Below are 12,320 nucleotides of genomic sequence, written 5' to 3' on the forward strand. Positions count from 1 at the left end.
TCTACCCTTTCACCGTTTCTTATATTCCCGGAGATCCGTAACTCCGATTGGGCTGAAATTTTAACACGATCTCTATCCGGATATTAGCTTTCTTGCGGCGAAAGAAGGGCACCAACCGCCTTACGGGGTGACCACGAGGGTCAGGGGCGCGCCTAGGGGGGTGGGGCGCGCCCCCTGCCTCCCTCGGGCGCCCAGATCCCTCCGTCGCCGGTCTCCTCTCCTCCTCCCTCCTCCCTTGCCGCCACCAGGGGGCACGGCCTGGCTAAGCCCGACCGGCGCCGACGGCGGCGGGGCCTGCTCTTCCTCCTCCGCGCGATGGGGGCGACGCGGGTTCCTCCATCGAGGACGGGCACGGTGCGGGCACGGGGCACCGCGGCGTGGCGGCGCGTGGTGCTGCGTGGCTGGCTGCGCAGTGGAGCGCGCCTCGCCGAGGCGGCCGGATCCGCCCGGCAAGCGGCGCAGGCCACGGGCGGCGTGGGCGACGGCTGGGGTCCGGCTTCGGGCTGAGGGCGGCTGCGGTGGTTCCTCTCCGTCGTGGGCGTGCGGCGGTGGTGCGGCTCGGCCGGTGGCGGTCCTGCGACCTGGTGGTGGTGGCCGGCGGCGGTGCGCGTGGTGGTGGTGCCTCCACTTGGCGGCTTTCTATGCGGGGAGGAAGGGGAGCGGCTTGGACAGGGGCGGCGGAGCCGACGGCGTGCCGGCTGCAACACGAAGGCGGGAACTTTACGGGCCTCAGAGATCCCGGCCGAGGCTGTGCGGCCACGGGCCTGGTGTGTTCTTGCCATTGCGTCCGATCAGCTACCGTCGAAGACGGTGGAGGTGGGGCCCTCCCGCGTGCCGACGGTGCTGCTGCCCTAGTCCCGACTCCTCTTCTTCATTGTGTAGACCATGCTTCACGGTGCCGTGGTGAGACAACGTTGGAAACTTTGTGTCCAGGTTGGCGCACGGTGAGGGTATGTTTGGTGGCGAGCTTTGGAGTGCCTGAGTTGGAGGTTGGGATCGGGAGAAATCTCTGTTGGCTTGGCCGACAATGACGCGGTGGCGCTTGTGGGTGCCGCCAGACCTTCCTGGAGGGCGTCGGGGCTACCCTTCCTCTCTCCTCACCGTGTACCGGGGGAAACCCTTGGCAGCAGCGACGTCTTCGTCGCGTCCCTTCTTGGAGGTGTTGATTGGTACCGGTGCTTCGGAGGCTTGGAGCTTGGTGGGCGATCTCCGGTGGGTGCAGCGGCCACGAGGTTTCTTCGTTTCTTTGTCGGGGTTTTTGATTTTTAGCTACCACTTACTTTGCACTTTGATAATTTGCCACTCCTTACATTATAATTGATCTGTTGCCATCCTTTACTTTGCACTTTGATTTTTTGCCATTTTTTCACACAAAAACAATACTTGCAAATCATTGTCATAATATATGCATAAAATAGTGGACCAAAATACCCTTGTGCTAGATCGACCAGTGCACCCGGCCGATTCAAGATTGAAATCAAATCAGGAGAGGATGAACCCATTCGCCGCCGCCGCTCTCACTGATGGCCGGCTGCTCTCCTCCAGGCCGTCGGCCGCGTCGCCGGAGTACCAGATGCTGGGTGGACGCACCACGAGGAGGGACCAGGGCGCCGCTCCAGGCCTCCGGCCCGTGGCTTGCCTGATGGTCGCTCTCGATGGGGTCGCCACGCGGGGAACGAACGTGCTACGTCGGCCCGCCTCAAGTGCATGGCTAACCACCACGCCATGCCGGTCTCGACGCAGGGAGGGCCCTAGGTGCTGCTCCGGGCTTGTGCAGGGAACACAGAAAGCCTCCCCTTGTCGAAGGCGCGCGAAGGACAGGGAGGGCGGGCTCCGGCACCGAGTAGCCCGCAGCTCGGAGGCACGCGCGACGGGGGCATTTGGGTGCTGGTTATCTTGGCAAGTTGGAGGGATAGGAGGTCGGCGACGCTGCCGGCGACGAGAAACTGGTGGCTGGGGCACGGGGGCAGGTGAGGGAGATGGGGAACGAGCTTCTCTCTGTGTCCTGTACCTGTCAATCGGGAGGCAGCATGGCAGGGCGAAATTTGGAAAGGATGAGTAGGAGGTCACCATGGAGCAACGTGCCGCCGGCGGAGATGGAGCAGAGCGCCCCGTTGATGTATGTAGTCGCCGCCGTCGTCTCTTATCCATGCCCCGTGAGTGGTCAATGGGGCAGGGGCAAGGGCAATCTCGGGTTTATCCGTGGGCAGTGGCAAATCTTTCAAGTCCCAAGTAAGGAATGGCAAAAAAGCAATTACGAGATAAGGAGTGGCAAATCATCAAACTCCAAAGTAAATCGTGGCAAGAAATCAAATGCCCCTTCTTTGTCGATCCGCCGTTGTCGGCGTTCGTTTCTCTTGTATTTTCTCTTTCTTTTTTTTTGAGCGTGACTGCGCTGCCTACGCCCCAGCATCTATTGTTGAATATCTCGGTTGGTTGCTTTGTATACAAAGCGAGGAAAACCCTTTTTCGTCAATATGTCTGCACGCATCTGTAGATATTTGGAAGGCGGAATTTGCGAGTTGTGGTTGTAGATGCTCCAACCGTGTTCAGACTCACCGAAATTAATCCCCCCAAAAAAAGACTCACCGAAATTCACAAACCGAGATCTCGGTTTGTACAGAACGCGCTGCTGTGCTGGCCTTGCTACTTTTCCAAACCGGTGCTTGGCGGGAAATCTCCTCAAATCTCCCTCCAATTCCTCAACTCCGTCTTCCACCCCCAACCCACCGCCCCGCACCGACAATTCCGTCACCAGCGATGTACTCTTCGCTCCACGCCGCCGACTCCGACTCCGACGACTCCCTCCTCTCCGACGTATCCGCCTCCCCGACTCGCCGGTGCTCACCACCACCTCGCCCGGCACCGCCCAAGCACCGTCCCACGCCAGATCCCACATCAAAACCCAAACGCAAGCCCAAACCCAAGCCCAAGCCCGTACCCTGTTCTACCTCCGCCCCCGTCTCCGCCTCCGCCTCCGCCTCCGCGCCTCCGATTCGCGCCGCCGCCCTCTCCGACCCGCACGGCCTCGCGGCGCGCATCGCCCCGGGGTCAGCGCTCACCTCCAACGCCAGCACAGTCTCCTTCTCCTCCTTCCGCCGCCTCGTCCAGTCTCGCAACCTCTCATTCGAACCAGCCGCCGCATTCACGAACCCCGCCCCCGCGCCCGAGCTCGAGCCTGAGCCTGAGCCCGAGCCCGCGGAGATACCAAGCGCCGAGCCGTCCCCGTCCCCGGCAGCCACCCACCCGCCGCCGCAGCTCAGGCCCAAGCGGGTGCATCCCAACTCGGTTTCGGAGGTCCCTGCGGCCGCGGTTGAGCAGCCGAAGCGACCGAGAGGGGACCCCGCGGGCAACTTCGTTCGGCTCAACATCAATGGGTACGGCCGGAAGAAGTCGTTCAAGTCGCAGGCCAGGCGCCCGACGAAATACCGCTCCTGGAAGCGGCAGCAGCCCGGCGGTGGAAAGCCCCGGGCAGGTGCCGACGAGGAAGGGGATTTCGTAGCGGAGGCGCTCCTCGAGCGGGAGAAGAATGCGGCGGCAGGTGATGACGGTGTTCTTAAGATTGTCGAGGTAGCCAGAGAGGACCCGTCCGAGCAGAATCTCGAGAGCTTGCTCAGGAAGGTGTTTGGTTATGATTCGTTCCGCGAGGGTCAGCTTGAGGCCATCCAGAATGTTGTTGCAGGGGAGTCGACGGTGCTTGTGCTGCCCACCGGCGCGGGCAAGTCACTGTGCTATCAGGTTTGCAGCCAAATTTGAGTTATTGGTTTGTTACAGGCCAGTTCTGACATGATCTTGATGCTAATTTTCAGTTGCCTGCTATGATTTTGCCTGGATTAACACTGGTGGTGAGCCCATTGCTTTCCTTGATGGTTGATCAATTGAGGAAGCTCCCTGCATTTCTCCCAGGAGGCCTTCTTGCGAGTAGTCAGGTAAATGCAAAATTTTATATGCTTGCTGCTAGTCCTACTCATCATTTGTTTTTTAATATAAGTGTTATACTGTTTTATTCGTTCAGACGAGTGATGAGTTTCATGGAACATTACGGCTGTTGCGTGCAGGGGAAATAAAGGTACAGCTTTCTTAAGCGTCATTTCTGAACAGACCACTCTTGCATCAACAACTCTCTGCTTTGATTTTGCCTTATCTAGAGAATCATCCCTGCATACCTTGCAAATTCTATTTCAACACAATATATTTTGTTGATGTAGTAACAAGAATATGGATTTGAGAAACAACAATTCGTCTTAAATTCGGAATATGAACCCAATTGTCCTCACATGTTTTGCAGTAGTGACGTTAACCTATATTTTGCTTCATTATTCTGAGATAGCTTCCATTGTTTATCAGGTTCTTTTTGTTTCCCCTGAGAGATTCTTGAATGAAGAATTTCTGCAGATATTCAGGGACACACTCCCAATATCTCTTGTGGTCATTGATGAAGCCCATTGCATTTCTGAATGGTGAGTTTATATTTCATCTTAGTTCAGCTGAGAACACTAGATACTTGTTTACAGTACCGAGAAAGGTTTCCGCCCTGCTTTATATATAAAGCGGAGCGAAAGCCTTTTCCGGTATATATAAAGCAACGATCACCAACAGCCCGATACAAACGCACGCCACCACAACAAACGCACACACCCAAGGCAGGATAAACAGGCGCTGAGCGCAGCAACACCACCCCTATCTACTTGTTTACAGTTGGCACCGTGATCTATCTTCATAGTTGATTTCCTGGATACAAAAATAAGAAGCTGAAATAGGTGATCTAGGATGGTACCAGTTACTGGTTTTAAATTGGTCAAATAAGTGGCCAGTCACAGTTACCAGCTATGCGAATACAGCTGAGCAAGATAACAACAACTCTATTTTAGACACACATCATTGACTAGGTAAGAAATGCTCAACAAAATTTGAATCACATAATCAGATGGGGGGCACCGATGCACCGAGAAGAAAGCTATCATCTATCTTGGACTTCATTGATATGATTAATGTTGTTATCTTAATATTAATGCTTCCTTTAGCTTTCATATAAGCAAATGCTAAATTGCTAACAACTATTTACTTTTGATTTTAAATTAGCTCTGCTATTAGACTGCATGGTGATATTTTTTCTGCTCTACCACTCTTTATCCATGCTTGCATTTACTTTTTGTGATACATTCAGTTAGTTTCATTGCTTTGTTTTCGTACTCTATTATGTACTTGCTGTTCATTTTGTAGTGTTAGTGCATCTAAGTTCATGATGTAATCTTTCATTTCTTCCCAAATGGACAGGTCTCATAATTTTAGACCTTCGTATCTAAGGCTTCGAGCATCACTACTTCGGAGAAAGCTTAATATTCAATGTATTCTTGCAATGACTGCAACTGCAACAACTCAAACCTTGCAGGAGATAGTTAATGCCTTAGAAATTCCATCTGGTAATCTCATCCAGACATCTCAAATTAGGGAAAATCTAAAGCTGTCTATCAGCATGAGTAATAACAGGTAGTTTACTCATCCTCATTACCAGAGTCTATTTAATATGGTATATATTTGAAATAAGGCGAATGAGATATGACACATTATATTGTGTCACAGGCTGAAGGATTTAATGTTGCTATTAAAGTCTTCCCCTTTTGTCAATATGAGAAGTATTATTGTCTATTGCAAATTTCAGGTTAAACTTTCTCAACCTAAAGATGGTTAACACACCTGTCCAGCTGTTATTTGATACAATTCAATACTGCATATATAACCTTTTTCGTGTTATCTTGAACAGACAGAAACGGATTATGTTTGTAAGCACTTGTGTGATAACAACATTAATGCCAAGGTTGGCATTCCATCTTTAGCTTGTTATGAGTTAGCTGCGCATACTTTTTATCTATGACATCTTCTATTTTTATAGAGCTACCATAGTGGACTTTTGATGAAAAAGAGGAGCCGGGTACAGGAGCTGTTCTGCTCTAACAAAATAAGAGTGGTATATGCTTCCTCGGTATTTCTATTTTATAAGTTGTATTACGTAGGCCAGGTGTCTAACTTTGTTTTTTCCGCCTTGAGGAAGGTTGTTGCAACTGTGGCGTTTGGCATGGGTCTTGATAAGAGTGATGTCGAAGGGGTATGAAATATATCCACATAATTATTCAAAATTACATCTGAAAACAAGAAATATTTCAGATGCTCAGCTCATAACTAAAGTAAAATAGTAATTTGCTGCTAACTTGGACTGACACAATCATTCTTTCCTTTAGGTGATCCACTATAGGTTGCCAGAAAGCCTTGAAGAGTACATACAGGTAAGAACTTCATGATGTGATATACACTTATCCATTCTACTCTCTCTTCTAGAACGTATGGACATGCTCTTTCAGGAAACTGGACGTGCTGGAAGGGATGGACGGTTATCACACTGTCACCTTCTTTTTGATTCAACGACATTCTATAAGATTCGCAGTCTTTCACACAGGTGAATTAATTTTCTAAGTTATTTGTTCTCTCATCTGTATATTTCCTGTGAAATGACTCTAAGAAACCCCTTTCGGCAGCGATGGCATTGATGAATATGCAATGAGCAAATTTCTTAACCAGATATTCTCCTCTGGCAACACGATGGGGTGCATCTGTTCCTTCCCTAAAGAGTCTACTTCACGCAAGTTTGATATAAAAGAAGAGGTTTGTGCCTGTCCCATCAGCCCATGTAGTTTGTTTTCTCATTCACACATTTACCAGTGCTTAGAAAGAGTCCCCTCACAACCTTACATTATATCGAGTTAATTTGATACATTTCTGCACTTGACAGACATACCATGGAGGTTAGTGGTTGTTTGATGTCACATACAAATTTAACTATTTCCATTATAATAAATTGGATTTGCTATCTTAAATGACGGTTTTATATCTGTATTTTAGAGATGCTATCTAGCATTCATATCAAAACATCATAAACAATATTTCTTGGTCTTCTGTCTCAAGAAAATCTCATTGTTTAATCTAGGGACTAGAGCAGTTGTTCCCAAGAACAAACCAGGATCATCATTCTAAACCTTTTCTCTGAAGCAAGTAGTACCTCTGTGATATTTTCATGTCGCCTGGACATTGGCATGGTCTCTAATACACTTGTTTGACCATTACATGTTTGAACTGTACGGTACAATGAACTAGGAAGAAAATATAAAAAAGTAATGATATAAACTACTTTTGAGAACTAGCCATGACAAGGGTGCATGGAAGCTTGCTATCCATGTGCCAGAACCACGAGTTGGCCTACCCCAACTTGTTTGGGACTAAAGTCTCTGCTGTTGTTGTTGTTACTTTTGACAAATCTACTGTTTTTTTCCTGCTAGAGTTGTTTTGACCTAAATTTATCTACATAAAAACCAATTGTTGCTAGTTATATGGAGTTATGTAGAGGTGCCGTTTCCTTCTAACTTTTGAACAGTAGTGACAGGATTTATTTGAAAATTTCCTTTTTCCCTAGGAATAACTTCATTTGCTTTGCTTTTAAATTTCCTGTAAGCATTTTGGTTACTTTTTGAATAATCTGAATTGTTGGATGATCCAGCTAATCTTCAGATGAGATGATCTCCTTACAATTTCTCACTGCAGGTGCTTTTAACAGTCCTCACACAGCTGGAAATTGGTGAGGAGCAGTATCTCCATTTACTTCCTCAGTTCAGTGTTACCTGCACGCTGTATTTTCACAAGGTATATTCTTATCCAGTGATCTGAGGTTTGCACCATTTGAACCAAAATTTTTTGTACTGTGCTCAGCTGAGGACCATGGTATGTGTCCAGTAATCAATGGTTAATCCACAGTTGTTGACAGCATTGTGACCTTCGCACATGATTACCATGCACATCCCATGTTCATTGTTCTTTTCATAAGATACTATGCTCTTTTTTTTAACTTCTCTTGATTCGCTGAATTGTATTGCTGCAGACATCACCGCAACTGCTTGCTGACAAGGATATACTACTTAGATCAATTCTAAATAAGTAAATGTTCCCTCTACTTCTGTTTTGAAGTGCTATTCTGAACTAGCTGTACCTCTCTAAGATTCTGATTCTGTATGGAAAAGCAGGTCTGAAATGAAGGATGGCAGTTATGTCTTCGAAGTACCAAGAGTAGCTAATGATATGAGGATCACAATGAATGAAGTGTTTGATCGTTTGCAAAAGCTAAAGGTTTGCCTGAACAAACCGTCATTTTTTCCAGTTAGAGTGGTGTTTTCGAGGTGTCCATGAATTCCATGGTTATCATTTACTCCCACCGTCCCATAATATAAGATGTTATTACATCCAATATGTGAGTATATTGGATGTAATAACGTCTTATATTATGGGACAGAGTATTTATGTTCAAATATGTGTCACTAAGCTTATCAAACAGCAAAACTGGAATTGCTTTTGAGCTGATTTCAGAATCTCACACTTAATTTCGTATTTCTTCTAGTTGAATCACTGGTTATATTTTGTTTGCTGCACATAAGGATTTAATTTCAAATACGTAGTGGGTAACCAGCTGGATGCTTCGATCTTTGTTCCTTTGTTTCCTGTAACTTTTTTCTTGAACACATATCAAAATGCTTGTTCTTGTCATTAAGAAGAGGATGGCCATGAAAATCAAACCAAAACAAAAACCTAAGCAAAACACAATATGACAAAGAAAAGAGAAACCAACTAAGATAGGTCAGGTTAGGCCAAAACTGAGACAACAGCTGATTCGACCTTTCTAACTTCGTTTTCTGTATTAGTTGCATTTTGGTACCTAACTCCCCCCATATTTCAAGAAGATTAATAGCTGGCCGTATTGTACCTAGGTATGGACAGTGTACTTAGTATAGTACCTAGCATCTGTAGCAACTGAGTAGTAACTAACAGTTGCTATGCCCCCATGATTATGTTGCTACAGAAACCATGTCTGGCCTCAAGATGCGACCCAATAGAAGCAGTAGGACAGATGTACCGTTTATTTTGTTTTGCTTCCTTTTTTGTTTTTGTTTTGCTTTTGCTTGGTTTTGTTGGCTGTACGAATGGTGGAATTTCAATGTTTTTTTTCTTCTAATGCAAAACGATGTGCGTTTAGGTGCGTATTTGAGAGAAAAAATATCGCTATGGAAACATATATGTTACACCCTCTGTTTCTAAATATAAGACGCCCAATTGGTTCAAGTTAAACTGCCAAAACGTCTTATATTTAGGAGCAAGGTAGTAGATCATTTCAGCCCTGCTATGGATTGCAGTAATTTGCCACCAATAGTCATTGACTGTATTTGCTTTAGCTAATTGCTATACACACACTATTGCTACAGAAAATGGGCACACTTGATATAGCCTAGTTTTTCTGTTATGTATATCATGTTACTTATGATCACACTTCCATGTCCTAGCAAATATTTTCATTATCAGTTGTGCTGTGGCACTTGTTGCTTATCGCTGTTCTAGTGTAAGATCTTTTGGTCATGTAGTTACAGGCTTATGGCCTGGTATAGCTCGAGGTGACTTGCTAAAATACTGTGTTTTTGGAATGATATCATCGTCTGTTCTCTATTATCTTTATCCTGTTGCACCGCTTCTATGTTATGCTCCTTATGTTATGTAACATTTAATTATGTCTTCTGTAAATCAGTTTTCAGGAGAACTATCTTATGAATTGAAAGACCCAGCCTACTGTTATATGATCTTAAAAAGGCCAGATGACTTGAACACTCTTTCAGCAAATCTCACAAAATGGCTTTCTGAAGTAGAAAACTCAAAGGTGGTAAACAGTTTCTTAAGCCCTTCTAAATAAGTATATCTTGTCATACAATATTGTCCTTCAAATTGTAGCTGCAGATCATCAGTATATACATAGTACTATTTGTTAGAGGTAGTAAATTATGTACTCAATAGGCTTTTATCAATGGTAGTTTCGTCTCAGTTATTCATATCAACCGATTGCTGATGCTTGCTGTTTAAACAGATCAGGAAACTAGATGCTATGTTTGCTCTGGCGGACTTTGCTGTCAAAGGCTGTAAAAAGACAGATGGCTGTTCTGGTTCTGAGCACACCCCGTGCATCCAGAAGAGGATTATACACTACTTCAGCAAAAAGGATGGCACGCCAGATGATGATTACTGTACTCCCCTCCGCAAGAGCAGGTTTGCGTGCTCTCTTCCCGCAGAACTCACCAGAGCATTTGCTTCTTACGCTGTTCCGTGCTAAGTTTTATCTGACGGAACATTTGATTTTGCTTCCTGCAGCACGTTCTTGCAATCCGATATAAAGGTAAGAACTAACACCATGATACATTTTCCACTGTGATTGGTAATGATGCTACAGGCCCGCCTGACAATTTCTTAACTGCGCTGCCAGGTATTCCTCCAGAGCAATTCGTTTGCCAAATTCACCCCGAGGGCCGTCGCGAGGATTATGCACGGCATCTCCAGCCCGGCTTTTCCAGCTGCTACCTGGGCCAAAAACCACTTCTGGTCTCTCTCTTTCTCCGGACGCATTTTGTTATACTCCCTCCGTTCCGAATTACTTGTCTTGGATTTGTCTAGATACGGATGTATCTAGACTCATTTTAGTGCTAGATACCTCTGTATCTAGACAAATCCAAGACAAGTAATTCAGAACGGAGGGAGTATATATGTATAGCTTGTCTTTCCACCGATTTAGCTCATGGGCTGAAGTTTTTTTTTTTCCTGATAGGGAGCGCTATATGGAGGTTGATTTTCCAGTGGTCATAGAAGCCGCCAAAGCAGAGCTGGTTAAATTCGTTGGAAAGGGTGAATAATGCTACAAGCAAGCAATCAGAACCGTTGTCTAAGGTTTTGCTAGGCTGTAGAGTACGTACATACATAAGAATGAAGTTTGAAACCCGGAACCGGATAGAAATTTAACCAGAGAAGGTTCGTGCCCACTCCCATGTACACACTCCAATAGTTGTTATTATTCCGTATGCCCAACGCTGATCGCCGTTGCTTTCATAAATATGCAGAGGCGCTTGGAAAAAAAAAGTGTTTGCAGCAGAGGGGACAGCATCCACGTCGGTGTGAAGTACCTATGCAGGCAAACCACGCGGGCCTTTCAGTCAAGCTGTCTATGTAAAATAGCGGGCCAGCCAGGATCAAGAGGCTTGAGCAGAAACATTGTTGTAAAGGAGACGCGGGACATTTTCTGATTAAAGAAACAAAGAGAAACCAGTGATATACTAGGTCGACAGATGAGAGGGTTAATGTGTTATGCTTATATGTGCTCCCTCCAGTGTCAAAAAACCAGTAAGAATCTGATGTAAAACTAACTTGTAAACTTGTGATTCTAATATTTACGTAGCAGCATCAGCCGAGTCTTGGTCGCTGTTGTTGGAGTTGACTGGCCAACCAATCAGCAGTTGGGTGGCTTCATTACATTTGCCGTTGTCAGCTCCGATCTGAGCATTGGTGGTGGGCAGCTTCATTGCATGCCGTGCCGCCGTCGCATATTCGCATATGCTCCGGGTAGCACGGTGCGGGTCCTGGCAGCGCGCCCCTATCATTCTTGGCGTGAACCGATCCATTCGTTGAACGTGCAGTACGAGCTTGAGGCGGTGCGTCCTGCCGCGTTTGTCCGGTAGATCCACTTCTCAATTGATTGCGTCCTCCCATCACTCCACCGGTGGGAGCGCACGGCTTTGGCTGGAACACCGTGTCCTGTGTAGCGAGATACGAACCATGGGGGCCTAGCCATGGTGTTTATCATGTCGCTTGCAGAGAGAGGCAATCGGTGCATGCAATCAGATTGCAGATTTGCACCTTCCGACACGGCACGGGAGACAAGGCGTGCACACAGCCATATACCCAACACATCCAAATCGAATGCCCCAGCGAACCAACCTGTGGTTGGATGGTTAGAGGAAATTGTGATATCCTCAGCCCACTAGGGTTCAAGTCCTGGTGCTCGCATTTATTTTTAGATTATTTCAGGATTTCCGGCGATGCGCATACAGTGAAAGAAGACGTTTTTGTCAACAACGAGGTAACTTTGTAAATTTCAAAATAATATGCCGGCTCAATATTTTGAAGGTGCTCATAGGAATAAGGTATGCGTGTATATGTTCATACGAGTGAGTGTATGTACATGTATATGGACGCTTGCGTAAAAAAACGAATGCCCCAAACTGAAATCGTGGCAATGTCACGGTATCTGGACAGCCGATGGACCAGCGGCCCCCCACCTCAAGCAACACGTAAGCCGGGTTGCTGTTGCACCGGTGAACACGTAGCTGTCTTATAATTACGCGAGCTACCAGATTGATGCCGTACTCGAACCACCTCAACACTTGACGGCCGCGTGGCATATTCGCGCGGCT

The 12,320-nt window shown here is 46.6% G+C and overlaps 1 protein-coding gene across 2 annotated transcripts; it reads left to right on the forward strand.

Moving 5' to 3' along the window:
- The first annotated feature begins 2,656 nt into the window (after positions 1-2,656).
- On the forward strand, positions 2,657-11,360 carry LOC125538785 (DEAD/DEAH box RNA helicase family protein). 2 transcript variants are annotated; one of them, XM_048702072.2, is made up of 21 exons: positions 2,658-3,738; positions 3,810-3,929; positions 4,016-4,069; positions 4,348-4,460; positions 5,278-5,490; positions 5,584-5,662; positions 5,765-5,818; positions 5,894-5,968; positions 6,053-6,106; positions 6,240-6,284; positions 6,360-6,454; positions 6,534-6,660; positions 7,594-7,692; positions 7,928-7,983; positions 8,070-8,172; positions 9,617-9,745; positions 9,950-10,128; positions 10,231-10,255; positions 10,343-10,458; positions 10,682-10,881; positions 10,971-11,358. In XM_048702072.2, exons 1-20 carry the CDS (start codon positions 2,761-2,763, stop codon positions 10,764-10,766), a joined length of 2,799 nt encoding a protein of 932 aa, XP_048558029.1. In that variant the 5' UTR covers positions 2,658-2,760; the 3' UTR covers positions 10,767-10,881; positions 10,971-11,358. The 2 variants fall into 2 exon arrangements, with proteins under 2 accessions (XP_087400512.1, XP_048558029.1); XM_087544386.1 differs by having other exon boundaries at positions 2,657-3,738; positions 5,894-6,106; positions 10,971-11,360.
- The last annotated feature ends 960 nt before the right edge of the window (positions 11,361-12,320 follow it).

This window comes from Triticum urartu, chromosome 2A (assembly GCF_056163025.1).
Source record: "Triticum urartu cultivar PI428250 chromosome 2A, HENAU_Tu73, whole genome shotgun sequence".
Lineage (NCBI taxonomy): Eukaryota > Viridiplantae > Streptophyta > Magnoliopsida > Poales > Poaceae > Triticum > Triticum urartu.

What these genes read in the sequence shown, in the direction of transcription:
- LOC125538785 (XM_087544386.1), top strand. Translation starts at nt 2,761, where the DNA reads ATGTACTCTTCGCTCCACGCCGCCGACTCCGACTCCGACGACTCCCTC. An exon ending in AGTTTGATATAAAAGAAGAG is followed by an intron (nt 6,661 to 7,593) that starts GTTTGTGCCTGT and finishes TTCTCACTGCAG; the next exon opens with GTGCTTTTAACAGTCCTCAC. An exon ending in GCACGCTGTATTTTCACAAG is followed by an intron (nt 7,693 to 7,927) that starts GTATATTCTTAT and finishes GTATTGCTGCAG; the next exon opens with ACATCACCGCAACTGCTTGC.